The sequence below is a fragment of the Lissotriton helveticus genome, chromosome 8 (genome assembly GCF_964261635.1).
Source record: "Lissotriton helveticus chromosome 8, aLisHel1.1, whole genome shotgun sequence".
Taxonomy (NCBI): domain Eukaryota; kingdom Metazoa; phylum Chordata; class Amphibia; order Caudata; family Salamandridae; genus Lissotriton; species Lissotriton helveticus.
The window spans coordinates 398,249,619-398,270,061 of record NC_136069.1 but is presented as its reverse complement, the minus strand read 5'-3'; the positions used below and the strand labels follow the sequence as shown (position 1 = coordinate 398,270,061).

At 41.7% G+C, this 20,443-nt stretch overlaps 1 protein-coding gene across 14 annotated transcripts in view; it reads left to right on the top strand.

Annotated features, from left to right (window-relative positions):
• Window positions 1-10,564, top strand: part of POSTN (periostin) — a 158,368-nt gene extending 147,804 nt beyond the window's left edge. For 5 of the 14 annotated variants that reach the window (XM_078657219.1, XM_078657217.1, XM_078657226.1 and 2 more), the window contains 2 exons: window positions 2,201-2,245; window positions 9,465-9,687. In XM_078657219.1, the coding sequence (XP_078513345.1) occupies window positions 2,201-2,245; window positions 9,465-9,547 (128 nt within the window). In that variant the 3' untranslated portion in view covers window positions 9,548-9,687. Of the gene's footprint in view, window positions 1-2,200; window positions 2,246-9,464 lie in introns of all 14 variants that reach the window. The other 9 variants (XM_078657229.1, XM_078657225.1, XM_078657220.1 and 6 more) reach the window with 3 other exon arrangements.
• The last annotated feature ends 9,879 nt before the right edge of the window (window positions 10,565-20,443 follow it).

The following is a 20,443-nucleotide window of genomic DNA, read 5'->3' as shown; positions in this document are numbered from 1 at the left end:
CGAATAATAATACAAAACTATGCAAATTAGGACCAATCTACACTTGATGTCATTCACGCCCTTGTATCGATTTATTACTGCAAAAGAATCTTTGCACTTGTTGAAAACATGCACTAATTAGTAACATCATTTCATGTAAATATATGCAAAGTTTGCTATTATGAATCAAGGTATACATTTGAATGTAGGGTTTGAAACATATTCCATCGTGGATCTGAATTAGAGTGGAAGAAGCTTGGGGAATTGGGCCTAATATTTACTTTGCACAAGAGGCCTTAAAATGTAATTCTTTTAGTACATCTCAAAATAACAGCCCTTTGCGATTAAACTAACGGTCCTCTTTGCTGCGAGAACATCTACTTGTATGTTTACATCATTAGCTTTGCTGATACGATTTTTAAGATTTTATTTACTGCAATAATAATCATTGTGGTTGATCACAGAATTATGGAAGATACTTTATTGCCACCTCACTCGGCAAGCATGTAAACTCATGTTTACCCTATCTTTCTAATAATATCTTCCGACCCAATATTTAAATGAATGGGTGTGTTTGAAGGGCGATATTGATTTGCCCATCCAATGTTTGACATTCAAATAGTTTGTTAAACCTGTACTTATTTAATGTTATCTAACATAAACTGAACAAAAAAGAATTCTTGTGATCAAGGTTTATACCATCAGAGTCAGCATTATCATCAAAATTGTTCTATAGTCACATGCATAAAGTAGCACATGTATTTCATCATTCAATGACACTCTTTCTTTGTATTAGGAATACAAGGAGTCTATAGTAAGACTTTTAGGATTAGTAAAATAGGAGGCAAACCCTCACCTCCTCATCTAGTCGGCATTCTTCATCACTAGGTTTGCCACATTTGTCCAATTTCAGAAAACAGGGAGTCCATTCATCCCTATATTAATTCAGAATGAATGTGGCACACCCAATGACGAAGCATGCCAACCAGGGTGGTGGGTGAGGGTTTCCCTCATATTTTGTGAAACATGTGTGTGGGAAATCTGGTTTTTATGAAATCATGTTAATACCTCAAAGGATAACCCACCACGTCCTGATTGCCTGTCTGTTCATAAAACAGAAACTTATGAGAAAACAGTCAGGGATGGGCCACTCCTCTCATTCCTTCTTCCTTTCATAAAGTATTACGATTAGTAAATGTAACAAATTTGCTATACTTTTCAGTCTCCAATTCTGCAAATAGTTTTTTTTGCAAAGCCCAATGACACATCTTTTCCCACAGTAATTTCAAAATTCAAATGCTTAAACTAATTCCCCCGTACCAATTTACATGAACAGTGGAGGGATAAAGAGAGTTTGCAATCATTATTCAGTTAGGGGTGTGTAAAATTGGCATCTTTTTCTTTTGCATAATTGCATAGAATTTCTGAAAAAAATTGAAAAACTAAAACTGTGCAAAATTACACGAAATGTTAATATGACATTTAGATCTATTTTTTTAGCACAACATTAATTTAATCCATTTTGGATGTGAGGAAGCATTTGACTCTAAAGAAAGCTCAGAAGGGAATGTGCTTTGAACAACAGATGTTTGTGATTTGTTTGTTCACAATCTTTCTATGCCCCATGATAGGATTTTTATAAGAACAAACTTGAAATTATGCCGCAAAATGATGTAATTTTAGGAATTTTGTGTAACAAGCTAACATGAAGTGCTGGAAATTAAGAAAGATTATGCAGGTATAACACAATTTTTACCCCGGCCTATTTATTATCCCATCAACACATTTCTTCATTATGTACATTCTGAATTAGGTAGGATGTAAGGCGCACCACGAGCACTTGACTTTATTCATTACAATGACGAGTTAACAGGCAACCACTCTTCTTTGACACTACAAGTTGTTGTCTCTTTCATCACAAAACATCTACAAGTATATACTTCTTACGATAATGGAAGCGAATATCAAATGCAAGTGGTTATGTTCAATTATTCGGGTTTGTGACATATTAAATGAGCACTAGGGTACAAACTGCCTTGCTCACACAGTACAAAAAATATAAGTGTTTTATTACTGTTGGTCAGAACGCATGTATTTTAAAATTGTTTTGGAAGATGCACGCCTATCTGAGCATCCGTTAAATAAGGTGGACAGGACCATCCGGCTTACAAAGAAAATAAAAATTTAACAGCTACTAATAATTCCTGTTTTATTGTTTTAGATCCACAAACAAGGAGAGTACAACCCAACGTCAGACGGATACAAGGTATAGGATACTTTAAATGCATATATGTATCTATGCTACATATATGCATATATATATTTCTATGTGTGTGTACTCACAACCACACATATATAAATATATAGCCCAATGACATTCATATGATACACACAATATGCCATATGTCTCTTTATAACATGCTAGTTAAGAGAACTCTGATCTAATCAGACCTCCCAGGATATTCACACATTTAGCAGAACAAAAACAGGAGTTTAAAGGCAGAAAAATCAAAATTTAGCAGCATTTCAGCAGCAAATAATTTTTTCTTTCTTTTTCAAATATTGACCCCAGTGGTTTCCGCCACCGGCTCACAGGCAGAGAGCCCAAGCTCTTTTTCCTTTGAAAACAAAACCATGTGTTTCTCCCAGGGCCCAATGCACTGTGCTTCCCACCTCTCCCGTAAACCCTTAGCAGTCACACCATCCGCTTTCAGCGCATGGATGGCTAGAGTGCTCAGGGAGGGGAGGGGAGCAGAGTAACGGCATCTTGCCAGGCTTGCACAAACTTACCTGCTCTTTGGTGTCTCAGGCCAAGCAGCAGCAGTGTTCTCTTTTTTTCTTCTGTCTTCTTTCTTCCCTTCTGTATTTTCTCTTACTTCTTCCTTTCTGTCTGCTGTCTTTTTCTGGTCTTCTTCTGTCTTCTCTTCTTTGGAGGAGGCTTGTTCCAGGGGCCTCCAGGCAGGTGAATGTGATAGAGCAACAGGCAGGTGAGTAAAAAAACATCTCAGCTGCCCACTCACTCCTTCGTTTTATTTGGCATAGCAGTATACGCTGGTCCAATAAAAGTAGGGGTCACATTCTTCGAATGTTGAGGGCACTTCTGTAAAAAAATTGAGGTTTTTCACAAAACTGCCAATTTAGCAAGTTTTAAAAAAAATCACTGAATCACTGAATCCTGAAATCCTAGAAGGTCTGTCTAGTAACACGTTATTTACAGCAACTGTACTAATAAACAGACATTCACGCATTTATTATTACAATCCAAAGGTCAAATTACATAACTTTTTTTTTTACAACTCTTATTGTAAATTATATTACTCACCTTAAAAATCGATATTTTTGACATGATATTAAAAACTTGATATTAGTGTCACTCCATATTTGTGACTCGATATTGTGTCTGAATACCATAGAAAGAGGTTAGAAAGGAGGGGAAATAAAGATATTTTTCCTCGTTCCCCCTCACCTGGGAAGGCACAGTATTTTGCTACATTCCCAGACCTACCACTAACGCATTGCAGCTATTTCTGCTGCCTTGTGCTACTCCAGATTTATCGAACCATGCAGGGCCATGCAAGGTGATCTTGCGTGGCTTGATAAATCACTCCTACGTTTTGCCTCGTCCTTGCATCCTCTTACCTGGCACAAGGGCCATGTAAAGCCTTGATAAACTTGTGTTCATTTGTCTATGGGCCTGATTACGAGTGGCTCAGTTAATTTGAATCCATTTGTGAATCTCTGTTTATGCACGGGTCAGAATTACGAGGTTGGTTTTATTTAACAAAACTGATAATTATCAGAGCATGTGAATGACTTAACCTTCGTTAAACTTTGGCAGGTCACTTACCTGAGTGACGCCGCCTCTCTGTCCTCTTCACCCACTTCCAGGACTCCAGGGTAGGAAGCACTCAGGCTTCAAGGTTCCCCAAAGCCAATCACAATGCAGTGATTCGGTGCTCAGACGGGGACAGGGAGCCAGGGCATGTTCTCCACCTAGGCTGTAAGGCGGCCTGGGCAGAGAACATGCAAAGTGCGCATGACGGTCAAACCACCATGTGCACTTTAGAGTACAAACCACTCCTCCTCCTACTCCTCTGTTAGAGGCCAGCTCTGCCCCTTCCCATCCCAGCTGAGCAACAAAGAAAAAATAAAATGATAATAACATTGAGATATTATAATGAGATTTTTTCCTTTTTGACCTGATCAGTGGGGCAACGCTCCTCCGCCTTAGCGGAGGAGCTGCTCCAGCTCATAATCAGGCTGTATAAATAAAGGAGCTAATTGTGTACAATTATGAGATGAAGTAGCATAGTTTGATGTTTCCTAGTAACATGAACGTTGTTTCAAAAATGAAAAAAAATGCTCTTTAAGATGCCTAGGTTTTTTTTTGTTCATGTTTCTTCCTTACATTTCCAAAACCCTAAGAAATAACGATTTTTCAGATTTTTGTATACTGCTGCTGTATGTTGTTTTAATTAACCAATAGCGATTTTTAATGTGTTTGATATCATTTGGAAGAAATTGGTAATATTCAGACACAGATTACAGTGAAAAGGTTTTGAGTGGACTTATATGTTTTCCATTTAGTTACTTCGAAAGTTTCACTGATTTTACATAAGAGCAAAGGAAAAAGATTTTAAGTTGTGCAAGCGTTTATGTTGCAAAGGCATACATTTGTATTTCCCTTGCTATTATTATTATTATTATTTAACGGTTTTATATAGCACTGGTTAGACCCGAGGGTATCAGAGCACTTTACAGGGTTGGAAGTGGAAAACAAGTTACGGAATGGTGTTTAGTACACATGTGAGCCAAATGTGATTAATGATAAATAGATAAACAGAAAAATAAACAGTACATTTAGACAATTACAGGATTTGGATAGATGTGTTATTGTGAAGGCCAGGGATTGAAGGGGGAACATTAGGAGGTAGGGAAAGACCGAAGAGGGAGAGGGGAGAGGAGCAGGCATGTAGGAAAAGGCAGTGATTGTAAGGGAGCAACTAGAAGGAGGATAGGGGAAGGATGAAGGAGAAAGGCAGGGGAAGTGAGTCAGGAATGATGTGGTGAGAAACGTCGTACCATTCTGGGTATGTTGTGGGAGCTCAAAGGAGGCTCGAATTAAGGACCCCAGTTTTTGTGGAGTAGGTGACGCTTGAGATCTTTTTTGAAGCTGTCATATGAAGGGTTGCAACATAACTCCTTGGGGAGAGAGTTCTAGTTGAAAGCAGCGAAGCCGGAGAAAGAGCGAGATTGGGTGGATTTCTTGTGAACCAAGGGAGGAACCAGAATGAGGGTATTGGAGCTCCTCAAGTCTCTAGAGCAGCCCACTTCATGAAGTTTTTGTGAGAGATACAGTGGGGTTTGAAGATGTAAGGCTTTGTGTGTAATACACACGTTCTTGTAGGAGGATCTGCCTTCGATGGGAAGCCATTGGAGATCTTTGAGGATAGGGGAGATGCGATCAAACCTCTTCCAATCCAAAATAAGCCTGGCCGCGAGGTTGAGGACAGACTTGATTGGGGCTAGATGGACTTTAGGTGTTCCGGTGAGTAAGGCGTTGCCATAGTCCAATTTGGAGAGGACAAGTGAATGAACAACAGATTTAAATTCATCAGCAGGAATAAAAGGTTTGATTTTTTTGAGGTGATGTAGGGAGAAGAGAGCGGATTTAGCTGCGTTTGTTATGTGGGGGGTGAGGCTGATGTTTTGGTCAAGGCTTATTCCGAGAGATTTAACTGAGCTAGAGGGGGACAAGGAGCACTTGAGGGCTTTAAGGACAGAAAAGCAATGTTGGATGGGGAGCTGGTTGTTTTTGGGGTTGAGTTTCAAGTGGTTGAGATGGAACCATTGCTGAATCTTAAACAAGGTATCATTGAGGTGCAGAATGTCTGCATGGGATTTGATTTTATAGTAAAGTTGGGTATCGTCCGCATAGAGGTGATAATTAATACCTGCTTGCTTAAGAATGACGGTGAGGGGCTCCAAAAAGAGGTTAAATAGAGAAGGAGAGAGAATAGACCCCTGGAGAACACCCAAGGAAACAGGAATGGGTTCAGAGAGGCAATTGTTGATTTTAATTGGTTGGGATCTGTGCTGAAAGAAGGAGGTGAACCATTCGAGAACTAGACCATTGAAGCCGAACCGATCCTTAAGTGTTGAGTAAGATAGAGTGGTTGACAGTATCGAAAGCAGCAGAGAAGTCGAGAAGGATGAGAAGGGATGAGAAGGGATGATTCCCCTTTGTCAAGGGAGTGATGGATGTCATCAACAATGTTGAGCATCGCAAATTCAGTCCTACAGTCCTTATGGAAGCCTGATTGTAGTGTGTCCAAGAGATCAAATGAGTCGATGCGTTTGTCCAGTTGAGATAGCCGCAGGTCATGAGACCTTAGTAAGGTAAGAGCAACAAGAAGAGGTAGGTCAATAGGTTAGTGACAGAACAGGAGAAGGACTACAAATTGATAGGCAGCAAGCAAGGAATGCATAAAAATATAACAGCCTCTTTTTGAGGTAGACAACCATAATTAAATAAAAGGGGACTTATTGCCCGTTAGGTGGAAAACCTGAGAAACAAAAATGGGTCACATGACAGTCAGAGAGTTACTGTACACCGGGCGAAGTGGGATATCTGGGTCATCAATATGAGAGAGGCATGGTGATTATATCCAGCTGGAGGGATCGTATAAAGGGGGTGGGTTATGTTTATGTATATAGTAAACAATAAAATAAAAATACAACCTAGAGGATGCTCAGGAGACAGGACAACCTTTGTGGTGGGGAGCTCCTTTCAAGATGTCCCCCATATGAGTGAAAAGGGGCGAGTCCTTTTTCTATTTCCATCTATGTCCAGCAAACAGGTCATGTGGAGCAGCGTCAACTAGCCTGAGCAGGAAGAACAACATGGTGGCAAACCCCCAACAAAATGGAACCCAATTGCTAATAACCACATCTAGCTTCTGATGGACATTAACAGCCAATAATTCGGTCTGCACCCGAACATACATTTGTGCTTAAAATTAACAGATGCAGTGTGTGGTATCATCAGTGCTATATACAAGAAATAGATGAATGGCTGGATAGGAACAGAACCATTGATTCACCAAACAAATGCAACTATGGGCCAATACCGTGGGATAATGTGGTTTCTAAGAATTCCACTTCAAGGTGTGCAGCTTGCATGGATAAACGATCTTGAAATTCCCCTAGTTGTACACATGCAAGGTTGGTGATTTTATTCATTAATTGCATTTAGAGGGGTTTAGCAGGTTGCCATAATTCCTGAGCATGCATGACTCCACAACTGCTTGAGAAGAAAAGAGGCCTAAGCGTCAAAGCAAGGGTGGTAGCACATTGCCACATAACAAAATTGGTAGGGGGTTAGGGAATGGAATTTACCAATGGGTGCAAATAGCTTTCCCATGGAGAAAAAAGTTCGAAAATATAATTGCGCTTTTTGGATTACATTAATGCATGGATAAATATACACCATCAAAATATTCACATGCATAATTGGTGACAAACATTTATTGAGAAAAATAATTCCACAACTTCTGGGAATCTGTGGCTATTTCTGAGTCCTAGGAAAGAAAGGTCACATGACTTGCAAGCAGCACAGAAGAACATATAATTACAAATGTCAATACCTCAGGAATACCAATTTGCCAGGTGCATTGTTTCTTCAGTTTAATCCAAATGCTGTTAAAAAGGTAGTTTACTCATCCCCGAGGTCTCCCTTAAAGAATGGATGGGCTAAGCTTCATTTGTCTCATTTATCTGTGAAATCAACACACTGGTCTTTTTAATTATTCCCTCTTACCCTTTCTCACAGGCTTTCAGTTTTTGATAACTAATTTTATACATTTCTCTACCTTCTTTCCTTACTTTCTTGCCTCATTTTAACACATTTGTCACCATCTCTCCATCATTCTCTCTCATTATTGTCTCTCGCTGACACTTCACTTTCTCTCTCAAAAAAATTCAAGTTAAATGATAGTTGATTTAACAAGCAAATGCATACTATTGTTGATTTAGGTATTGTGACATCCTGTTGCATAACCACTATAGAGCATACCCCATATCAGATTGTGCAAATATTCATTGCAGTTTTTGAAACCAACGTTAGCATATACATTTAAATCTATTTTAACAGCCACGGTCAACATTGCATTTTGTGTCTAACTCTAACCTGCTTCTCAAATGCAACATAACTTCCACCTGCAGCCATTTTTCTTCGGTTATTTTTTGGAATATAGTTTCTAATAACTTTAACTCTGACTCATAGCACAAAAAGCCTCCTGAATAGTTTCCTGTCAAACTGGTTGTAGACTATTGACCCCTCAAAGTTCCCAAATACTGTTTGTATCAACCTATGTCAGTCCACAGTTTGAGTTTGTTATGTCCGTACTTGGTAACAGTCTTTATTTCCTGTGTTGTTGTGAAAGAGGAGAGTTAGTGTACTCAGCTGTACTGTCTGTTAAGTGTCCTGTAACCTCCCCTTGGCATTCCTTGCTACCTGCCCTTCTCGCTGATTTATTTTCAGTTTATGACTTTATTTATTTTAATTAGTTATATAAGTCTGACTTCATTAGCTAGAGTGGGGATAGGTTTTTTGTCAATAGTAAAGGCCTCATTACGATGTCGGTCAGACGCTACTGCGGACTGGAACCGTCTGTACATAGGTCCATAGGTCAGCAGTTCCGTCCGCAGAATTTGGATGCGACCGCGGTCGGAAATATCTATTTTACAGCTGTAGCTTGTGCGGCGGTGGAAAAGGCCCGTAGCAGAAGCTGAAATTGTAAAAGGGATGTTTTTGAACCTGCCTGCACCATGTACAGGGATGTTTAGGAGGGCATAGCGGAGGACCAGGTGAGAAGGGGGGCTGCTACGGGGCCTCCAAAGTCACTTTCCGACAGCCTTTCCATGTCAGAAAGACCGACATGGAAAGAATGTGGGAAAGAGACATCATAATACCGACGGCAGAGCCGAGGCTGGCTCCGCTGTCATGGGATTATGATGGCTTTCAACGCTCTGACGGTCTCATGGAGGCCCTCGGGAGCACAGCAGAAACCCCCGCGGGGTTTCCTCTGATCGCCGATATAGTAATACGCCAGTTAGAGGGAAACCATCGATGTCGGGCACAAAGCCTCTGACAAGCTGTCGGATGGCTTTCCGCCCTACATCGTAATTGGGCCCTATGTCTTTAATGGTGTGGGCCGTTTTCAGGTGATGTTGCTTTCAATACACTATGCTGCCTTTTCTGGACATAGGTAAATATCTTATCAAGCCTATGATTTACTGGTTATCTTTAATGCTGTATTTCATAAGTATGTTTGTGATGAGATTAGGCTATCTAGTTACATAGAGCATTATGCAATTCGTCAGCATGTAGTATTGAAAAAAGTAACCAATTGGTAGAAATGTTCTGTGCTGTACGTTACTGATTTTATGTGTACTGATACAAAGATCTACTTCGTTTTTCGCAGCTCCTGTATTAAGAAGAAGAGTGAGAAAAACTCGCCATCCATCCAAACCCCGTGAAACACAAGCTGCAGTCGATGCTGCATAATATAAAGAAAGTGCACAACGCAGAGTACTAACCACTATGGGATCACGTGGACACTAAGACAATTCTAAGCTCTAAAACAAAACATCATTTTAGTAAAAAAAATATAGATAAGAACTGAAACGTGGAACTTATGAAAAATAAATAAGGCATATCAATGTTTAAATTGGGAATGTCAATGAACGAAAAACATCGCTATGGTTGGCTGAATGTCTACAAATAGACTTTTGACGATTTGAGAGGGAAGCTTCAGGGAAAAGGAACACATGCATCATGGGTAAATGTAGCACTTTTAATGCCATGCAAATTCGTCTGCATTCCTGCAAATTTGCCCGGGTACCTTTAAAGCCAACACTCTGCCAGGAGCACCAACAATGCCTTTCACAGACTGAACATTTTTATTGTGCAATATCACTCATAGGTATCGCTGTTAGTGTCACATTTTAGAGTAGCTGTTCTGCTACTGGACATCAATTTCCAATTTAAAGGGAACTTTCTAGAAGAAACATGTGACTTCATGGGCGATCTATAAGCTGTTTACAAAGCGTGGTTATTGTAAAGGTTCTAGATTATGCCAAAGAACGCACACTTTAAAAACCATGAACTATTATCGCTTTTCGAAGCTTAAGCCATTGAATTGTTAGTTCTTCATTGGCTAACAATGCATGCAAGCAGTTCTGGCTGCATGGAAATGAAATGTAAAGCAATAATTGGTGCTAGGTGTGACAGCTTTTATATAAAATGCTTTGCTACTTTCTGGTACTGTCTTAACATGGGTTTGTTGTAAATTATGACTTTTTAAATTCATGTTTGTATGCATAAAATGATAAAATCATTTGCTTTGCTGCACTTGGTTTTGTCTCAAATGTTGCAATGCAACTGTCTGGAAGAGGAAAGTACATTAGTTATGTGCCCCGGCCTTATGTTTGAGGCTGGAAGGCTAAAAACAACTTAGTATTTGCGCCTTTATACCTCTGTTTTGGAATCAAATACTCAATAAAACATTTGGAAAGAGTAAAACATTGTTCTCTTTATTTTATTTACAGAACATTCTGAATGTGTGTGTTAGAGTGTGTGTGTGTGACTGGGAGGAAAATGCATGTGTGTATGGTGTATATATATGTGTGTGTGTGTGTGTGTGTGCGTGGGTGTGGGTGTGCATGTGTGTGTGTGAGTGTGGTCACAGCTCTTCTTCAAAGCTGACCAGATATCATGGGTAACAGAGAATACGTTGCTTCTAAAAAGCCACTACACTGGAAAATTGATGATAAAATGGTTTATATCCCACCTTCCTGCAACCATTCCAATTATAGCGTTGATAGACTTTTAGGTTACAACATACCAGGATGGGAAAAGGGATTGGTTTTTTCGGCCAATCAACTACTTATAGCCTATTCTACTCCAATGCATCAATTTAAGCTTTATGCACATTGAGACGTTGGGGCCGATTCACAGAACTAACAAGACAAAATCCTAAACGTATTACTTTTGGTATTCACAGAAGTTAGGATTTTGTCTTAAGTTTGTCTTAAGACTAACTTAAAACAGACTTAAGACAGACTTGAGACAGACTTAAGACAAACTTAAGACAGACTTAAGACAAACGTAAGTCAAAATCCTAACTTAAGTCTGTCTTAACTCTGTCTTAAGTCTGCCTTAATTCTGTCTTAAGTCTGTCTTAAGTCTGTCTTAAGTTTGTCTTAAGTTTGTCTTGAGACAAACTTAAGACAAAATCCTAACTTAAGTCTGTCTTAAGTCTGTCTTAAGTTTGTCTTAAGTTTGTCTTGAGACAAACTTAAGACAAAATCCTAACTTAAGTCTGTCTTAAGTCTTTGTTAAGTTTGTCTTAAGTTTGTTTTAAGACAAGCTTAAGACAAAATCCTAACTTCTGTGAATACCAAAAGTAGTAAGTTTAGGATTTTTTCTTCAGTTAGTTCTGTGAATCGGGCCCGTTGTCCGAGGAATGTCATTGGTTTCGACAGACTGTCCTGTTAGTAAATTCAGCATGTAAAGTGATCATGTAGGTATTACTTTGGTGATGTAGTCTTAAATACTTTTCACCATAAACATGCAATGTATTTAAAGCAGTGCTTCCCAAAGGTTTTAGAACCGTAATCCAATTTTTAGAATAAAAAACCTTTGCGACCCACCTAGCTTTGATTGACATGAGGAGGGGGGCATTTTGTTGTTTTAAGTGTAGTTTTTTTATTGAAAAAAAGAAAGTTATAAATGTATTTCACCATACCAATATATTGAGAAAAACATAAAGTACAATACAAAGACTAATTATTAAGACTCATATCAACATCAGAAAAGCCAATAACAGCAGTGTGCAGGTATGTGGATTGAACAAAGTATTGTTAATGGAGGATGGGAAGAAAAGAGTAAAATAGAGAGGGAAGAGGGAAAAAAAAGATGAGAAAGAGAAAAGAGTAAATGCAAAAGTGTAAATACTATAAAAAATGTTAAGCAAAACTTCCAAAAAAACATGGAATTAATACATTAAAGGATAAACAAGAACAATATTTGTAATTGGAAAATGCATTATCAAAGCCCTCAGTCCAAATTTTGAAGTACAAAATTTAATTAAGTTGTAGTACGGACATGCACAGACACATATCTAGTTAATGGTTCCCAAAGTTCATCCCATTTTGCAGACAAAGATGAAGAGTGTAAATTATAATGATCAGCACCCGACAATGCGACTGCAATTCCACATGGCTACAAGATGATACACAGAGACTGTGCCAACAGACACGGAGGAGGCATCGCCTTCATCCACAAGGAGATCCTCCAATGCACCACCACTGAAGATGATTTCTCATCAGTCATGGAACAACTCAACTTCCAAATCCAAATCAACACAAACAACACTGTTAGAGGAACCAAAACTTACAGACCCCAGGGCCTCAGCCCGCTGCTTCTGCAATGCCATCGCCAAACTCATTGCACCCCTGGCAATTAACTCCAAGTATTACATCTTTCGCTGCTACCTCAACTTCCACCTGAATGACCCCAATGACATCAACTCCGCCATCCTCCTGGAAAGCATGAGCAACATTGGACTCACTCAACTGGTCACCAGGCCCACACATAACGCAGATCACAAAGTGGACACAATCATTACAACCAGTAACAGAATCAAATTCAGCCACACCACCACACTCACCTGGACAGACCACAGCATCATCCACTTTACCATCGCAGGCTCAGCACGACCCACCGCCACTACCACAAACCCATCTACCACAGTTGGAACAAAATAACCAAGACCCAATGAACAGCTGCTCTCAAAACCACCAGACCCCACACCACCAACATCCTTGAGCAAGATGTCCAAAACTTCTCTGACTGGATCTCCAACTGCACAGACACAATTGCAGTCATTAAAACAGACAGCACCTGCAGGCCCAGCAAACGCGCCTGCTGGTTCTCCCCCAAACTCTGGACCTTCAAACATGAGTGTATGCAGCTGGAGAGATGATGGCGCTCCAGTAGGTACCCCCCTGACCACACACCTTCAAATCTGCCCTCAGCAAATAACACCACCACCTCAAGGTAGCCAAAAAGGATATCTTAACTATCCGCATCGAGGCTAGCACCAACCACACAAAAGAACTCTTTAGCATCATTAGAGAATTATCCTGCCCATCCACCACAGAGACCATGATTCGCCCTTCCCAAGCCCTCTGCAACACCATGGCAGACTACTTCCACAACAAGTTTGCAGGCTGATACAGCAACTTTGAAAAACAGTCAACTGTCCTTGGCTACCTCCTGCCACACTCTGACAACCGCTACAGTCAACTCACAGATTGAATACCGCTCACCATGGCAATCACCACAGCAATCAAGACCTTCATCCACTCTGGAGCACTGACGACTCCTACCTCAACCACAACTTCAGCACACTTACCAACATCTTCAACTCAACCACAACCACTTCCACCTTCCCTGAAGCCTGGAAACACACAATGGTGAAACCCCTCCTGAAGAAACCCTCCGCTGACCCAAGCGAGCTGAAGAACTACCACCCTCTGCCTGGCCAAAGTCCTGGAGAAAGCCATCAATTGCCAGTTCACAGATCACCTAGAAGGAAACAACCTGCTTGAAGCCATCCAGTCTGGCCTCCGCTCCAACCACAGCACAGAGACTGCCCTGATAGCCGTAACCGACAACATCAGATTTGTCCTAGACCATGGCAACACAGCCGTGATCCTCCTCAACCTCTCAGCAGCTTTCGACACAGTAGCCCACCACACCCTCATCACCAGACTCCACCATATCGGCATCAGAGGAAAAGACCTCAAATGGATCACCTCCTTCTTGACAGGGCGCAAACAGAAAATCTGCCTACCGCCCTTCACCTCCGAACCAAAGAGCATCATCTGCGAAGTATCCCAAGGATCCTCCCTCAGCCCCACCCTCTCCAACACCTACAGGACTCCATTGGCCGACATTGCCTACTCCCACGACTCAACAGAATCTCTTATGCTGACAACACCTAACTCCTCCTTTCTCTCATGGAAAAAATGCCACCACCAGTTTCAACTTCCCCAGCGCCCTAACCAACACCGACTGGATGAGATTCAACTGCCTGAAGCTGTGGTCATCTTCGGAAAGAACACCTTCCCGTGGTATGACACATGGGGGCCCAAGGCACTCAGACTCTCACCTACCACATCTGCAACCGCTCCATCATCCTGGACAGCGATTTCTCCATGAAGCGCCCGGTCAGCACAATAATCTCCTCCTGCTTCCACACCCTTCGCCTGCTTCGTAACATCTTCAGGTAGATCCCTGTCAGCAACAGGAAAACAGTAACTCAAGCCCTCACCACCAGCGACTAGACTATAGAAATGCACTCCACGCTGGAACCACCAACCATCTCATTAAATGACTTCAGACCATACCGAAAGTCACAGACATACTCATCCTTGACCTTCCCAAATGTGCCAGCATCGCCCCCATTGTCAGAAGCCTCGACTGGCTCCTCGTCCCAAAGAGATGCCAGTTCAATCTGTTGACTCACGCCTACAAGGGCCTCTACAATGTCGGACCCTCTTACATCATCCACCATGAGACCTTTTCTGCCAAATTGAGGTAGGCACACTGAAATCTAAATCCAATTCCCTTAAAAGCTTTGGACTTTGTCCTTTCTAGAGAAGGGATTTCAGTATTCTGTATATCATTGAGTTCTTGGAAATATGAAGTATTTGTCTGTGTGGGGTTTGCGGAGAGTTACCCTCAATGGAAGGGGGCAAGGAGGGACACCAGTGTAGCAGTTAACAGAGGTTCTAAGATCTGATATTGTTGGAGAAATTTCAAAGAATGATTAATAGAAGTGAATTCAGTTGAAAACGGAATGATGGAATTATTATGATAAATCACTTGAGAAACAGTGAGTATACCCTTGTTTAACCAAGACCGCCAAAAAAACGGGTTACTGTTTGCAAGTAGCCTTTTAAAAAACCAACTAGGACTCAATTTGTCAGACGAGGGCAGATAAGCTACCAAGTAAGACTTGAAAAGAGTACAAGAGTGAGATAATACTGCAGGTACCCAATATTTAGGGAATTTTGACATGCAAAAAATATGGGTATGAGAGAAGGAAGAGATAAGGGCTAATTCTAGTTGAAACCCTAGTTTGGCTGGAGGATCGCAAAATTTGAGAAAACAACTTTGACATTGTTTAAAACTAAAAGCTTTATGACAGCAAAAGAAGTCATAGAAAGTAAACCCCGACTGATTTTGGTAATTTTAAGAGATGTAAAGAAATACGAAAAGGCTTCCCGATCCATAGAAATTTAGATAAGAGTTTATCTATAGCTGTAAAGTACACCACAAGGATTTTAATAGGTAGCATAATAAGATAGAAATTATTAACTGGAAGCAGCATCATTTTACTCGTATCCAAGCGACCCCGCCATGACAAAACTGAAGGGGACCAGCCTTGCCTCAGTTTAGAAATTGTTTGCAAATTGGCGTCCACATTAGATTGTAGGGTATCTCTGATATTTCTGTGGTAAAAGATACCTAGACATTAAATTTTACCAGGGTTCCAGGAGAGACCAATACCAGGAATGGTGCTTTAAAACTGAATTTATTCAAAGGCATCACTTCGGATTTTTCTATGTTAAGTTTGTAACCTGATACTTCTGAGTAGGCATTTAGTACATCAAAAGAGTAAGGGAGCGTTGTTTCTGGTTTAGATATATAAAAAAGGATATCATCTGCTTAAGCTGTGAATTTAATATGGACCATATTTAGCTGAAAGTGGGTAAAGGCAATATAGTGTTTCAGCCTATATAAAAAAGGTTCAAGTGCAGGAATAAAAAGCATAGGTGAAAGAGGACAACCTGGGTGCCATGTGTCTTGTGACAGTATTGGGCATTGTTAATTTTTTCTGTATGTTACGTAGCTCAAGCAGACTTACCTTTAAATGACTCCCTGTACTCAGACTTGGCCTCATCATCATACAACTTCCTCCAGTGTCTTTCGAATGCTTCACAACATTTCCTTTCTAATCTGAGTGCATCAATGAGCCAAGGAGAAGGTTGATGAGTTCTGCTCATGCATTTAATGGTTGTTGGTGAGATTATGCCAATAGCCTCAGTAAGCCAGTGATGAATTGAAGTTTGGTCCAAATCAGGCTGTTGTAAGAGAGTAGGCTTAGAGCTGAGTAGTTGCTCATTAATGCTGAGGGGTTAAGTTTGAACCAGTTCCTGACTTATGATTCCAGATCACACTGCGCTGTGGGAGAATGGGAGGAACCCCTAATCCCTAATCTTAAAAGGCACAACAAAGTGGTCAGACCAGCAGAGCCCGCCTGAACAACAACGCACAAGACAGCAAGGATATTTTCAACATAGTGAAGGAACTCTCCAACCCCAGCGCCAACACCAACGACATCCCGCCCTCACAGGACCTGTGCGTCTCACTGGCCACCTACTTCCATTGCAAGATCGCCGACATCCACGACAGCCTCAACACCTCATCCGCCCCCACCACAACAGACCCCACCCCAAGCGCCACCTGCACCAACTAGTTGACCTCCTGGTCCCACGTCAGCGACGACGAGACAAGCACGGTTATGAACTCCATCCACTCAGGATCTCCATCAGACCCCTGCCCACACCATGTTTTCAACAAAGCTGATGCAGCCATCGCACCCCAACTACGGAAGGTCATCAACATCTCCTTCGACACATCGACATTCCCGGAAAGCTGGAAGCATGCGGAGATTAACGCCCTCCTCAAAAAACCCAAGGCGGACTCCAAAGACCTCAAGAACTTCCAGCCCATCTCCCTGCTCCCCTTCCCGTCATCCAGAAAATCGCCAACATCCAGCTGACCTGCCACCTCGAGGACAACAACATCCTAGACCCATCCCAGTCCGGATTCAGATGAAAACACAGCACCGAGACAGCCCTCATCGCCGCCACAGACAACATCAGACACCAGCTAACCAAAGGCAAAACTTCAGTCCTCATCCTCCTGGACCTGTCAGCCGCCTTCGACACGGTCTGCCACTGCACACACAGAACACGCCTCCAAGAAGCCGGAATCCAGAAGAAGGCCCTGAGCTGGACCACGTCCTTCCTCTCCGGGCAGAACCCAGAGAGTCCGCCTCCCACCCTTCCGATCCAAAGCCACTGACATCATCTGCGGCGTACCCCAAGGCTCATCCCTCAGCCCGACCCTGTTCAACGTCTACATGGCCCCCCTCGAATAAGTGGCCTGCCAGCATGACCTGAATATCATCTCCTATGACGACGACACCCAACATATCCTCTCCCTCACCAAGGACCCGAACACAAGGGAATGAAGGCTGTCGCCGAATGGATGAGGAAAAGCCGCCTGAAGCTGAACTCTGACAAGACGGAAGTCCTCATCCTCGGCCCCAACCCCTCAGCCTGGGACGACTCCTAGTGGCCAACCACACTAGGAACAGCACCGACACTCACCGACAATGCACGCAACCTAGGATTCATCCTCGACTCCTCCCTCTCCATGTCTAAACAAGTCAACGCCGTCTCCTCCTCCTGCTACAACACCCTCCACATGCTCTGGAGGATCTACAAGTGGATCCCGACCGAAACAAGAAGAACGGTGACACAGGCCCTCGTCAGCAGCAGACTTGGCTACGGCAATGCACTCTACGCAGGAATCCCAGCCAAACACCTACGACGACTACAACGCATCCAAAACACCTCCGCCCGACTAATCGTAAACGTCCCCCGCCGCAGCCACATCACCCCCCATCTGAGAGACGTACACTGGATCCCCGTTGACAAGAGGATCACCTTCTCACTCCTCACCCACGCACACAAAGCACTCCACAGCACCGGACCAGCCTACCTGAACAGCAGACTCAGCTTCTACAGCTCCACCCGCCAGCTCCGCTCCGCCAGCCTCGCCCTCGTCGCTGTTCCCCGCATCCAACGAACAACCTTCGGCAGCATATCCTTCTCCTACCTCACCCTTCCGACCCACCTACGGCAGACCCAAGACCTACTCGCCTTCAGAAGACTCCTCAAGACCTGGCTCTTCGAGCAGTATCGACACCCCCTCCCCTCAGCGCCTTGAGACCCTCACGGGAAAGTAGCGTGCTTTACAAGTACTCTGATTGATTGATTGTTCCTATTAACACTGAAATGAAAGAAAAGGCTATTTCTACATGAGAGATGGGACTTCTTCTTTAGAAAGCTAAAACACTGAGTGCAATTGGGAGGCAAGCTGTCAATCGAGTAGCATGACCATCTCAGAGCTTTCCCCTCAGTTCCCGGTTTGTGTGTAACTCAGTAAAGAGAATGGGGGAATAAAGTTTAAAATCTGATGACAGGATTGGAAATGTGGCTTTACCTGCATTGTAGATCTCTCCCCCCACGGAATGTATGCCGGGCTTTGCAAACTAAGAAAACTGAACATTTACCTGAACCTCCAGTTTAAATCATGTTACTAGTATGAAACAATAAACAAAAGTTAATACGTTTATCTTGGCAATCAATTTTGCCTGTTTACTCTTTAATTAATTTTTGGATTCAAATTTAGTCACTAAAAGAACACATAATCTACTAAACAGAACATCACATTATTACAAAAACATCCAACAATACATTTAAACTCAACATTAATGTGTCACAAATGCAATTATATAAATACAAAACACAACAATGTAATAACAATTAATCTGTCAAAAAACAGTTAATATATATATAATCAATTTCCGTGTGGTTGTAAACAAATTAAACAACTCAAAACACTCCTAAACTCAGAGGATAAGTAATTTCGATACTCTAAGTGTTCGAGGATTTAACTGCCACTTATATCATAGCCGACGCGTTTCGAGTCCTGGTTTTATGAATTGCCGGACTCTCATCAGGGCTGGATAAATCCTTTCTTAAAAAACGACTGTTTATGACAACAACAAAAAAAGGGTTTATTTAGAACGCTTCCCAAATATCTCTTAAATGCTCTTTTTATCGTTAGCTACAGGCCTGCCCACATACTTGTGTGATGCCAAAATTGGTTTGTGGGCTTCGAATTATGTTTCACGCAGTGACTTCCACTCTGCAACAAAATATCGAATTCTGAGTAATATTGTATGCAAACCGTATTTTACATTGCATTTGAATATCGTATGAACGAAAATTACCTTATTACTGTTATTTTGTCGAAGCCACTTATGTCCAATATTATTCAGATTCGACAAGAGCCGCTCTGCAACAAAATACCGATTTTCTTAATAATGCTGTGTATATATGTCTTTTTACATTGCATTTATCGAAAGTCAGAAAGGAAGGTACCTTGTTAATGAACGTGGTTGTGTAATCTACTTGTGTACAATAATGTTCTGGTCAAGGCACTAGGGTCTTTAAATCTGAAAAAAGCGGGCAATGGCAATTTAGCCATATAACCATATATTATCAAAGGAACTGTTAAACACACACTCACAAAAAGGCTACTTACTCGTGAGTCGATCAAGAATCAAAAAGGGATCATTTGTTTTGCCATTCCGAACTTGTTTTGTTTTCAATCTGCGAGGGACAAAAAACGGGAGTCTATTTTAAAATGGAGAAAAGTTCTCTCTCGTTTCGCGTACGGGGACAAACAACCCGGAGCGACTTCCAGATACGTTGCCGGGTCATATAACCACATGACCACAAATAGAACCAATCGCGTGAAGGAGCATGCCTATGTTATAAAACAGTGTATTATGGGAATTGTATTTCCGATCGGAAATTAGGCAAACAAGTTATTCGGTTGACCTGAGTTCTGGATTCAATATAATTAATAATTTGTGTGTGGCGCATAAAGGATCAGTGCACAAAAGTTAAAAGATTAGTGTCCTTTTGTAAATAAAAAACGACCCAGTGAAGTGCAGTACTGTAAATGGATCATACTCTGTTTAGTTCGCTCATGCAATTGAGTCTTCTGTTTATACTGTCAAATTTCATGATTAAATAAGCCTCTTAACGTAACAGGGCACTTTCAATGCATGGGGACCGATGTTTTGGGTCAATCACTGCCAAAATGATCCATTGGAATTCATTCTCACTGTGATTCGTGGACAAAAAGTGTTCGACCATAGGGGCAGTCAGAACTTTTCTCCTGATCCTCGACCTCTGTTGCGTTATTCTCATGTTAACTTGTTGGCATGTTTTGCCAATCTATATTTTGTTGCATGGGCATACCACTGCGTAAATTACATTTTTCGTTTTGCAATTTGTAAAGTTGTTATGTCTCCATGTGATTCCATTGTGGTCAAAACATTCACCTCCAATGTTGAGGAGCAGGGAACACAATTGCCACATTTGTGGCTTTGCAAACGGGCAGAGAAGCAGAGATTCGGGCTCTACTCCCATCTGTTGCATCCGTACCATGGACCATGCTTCA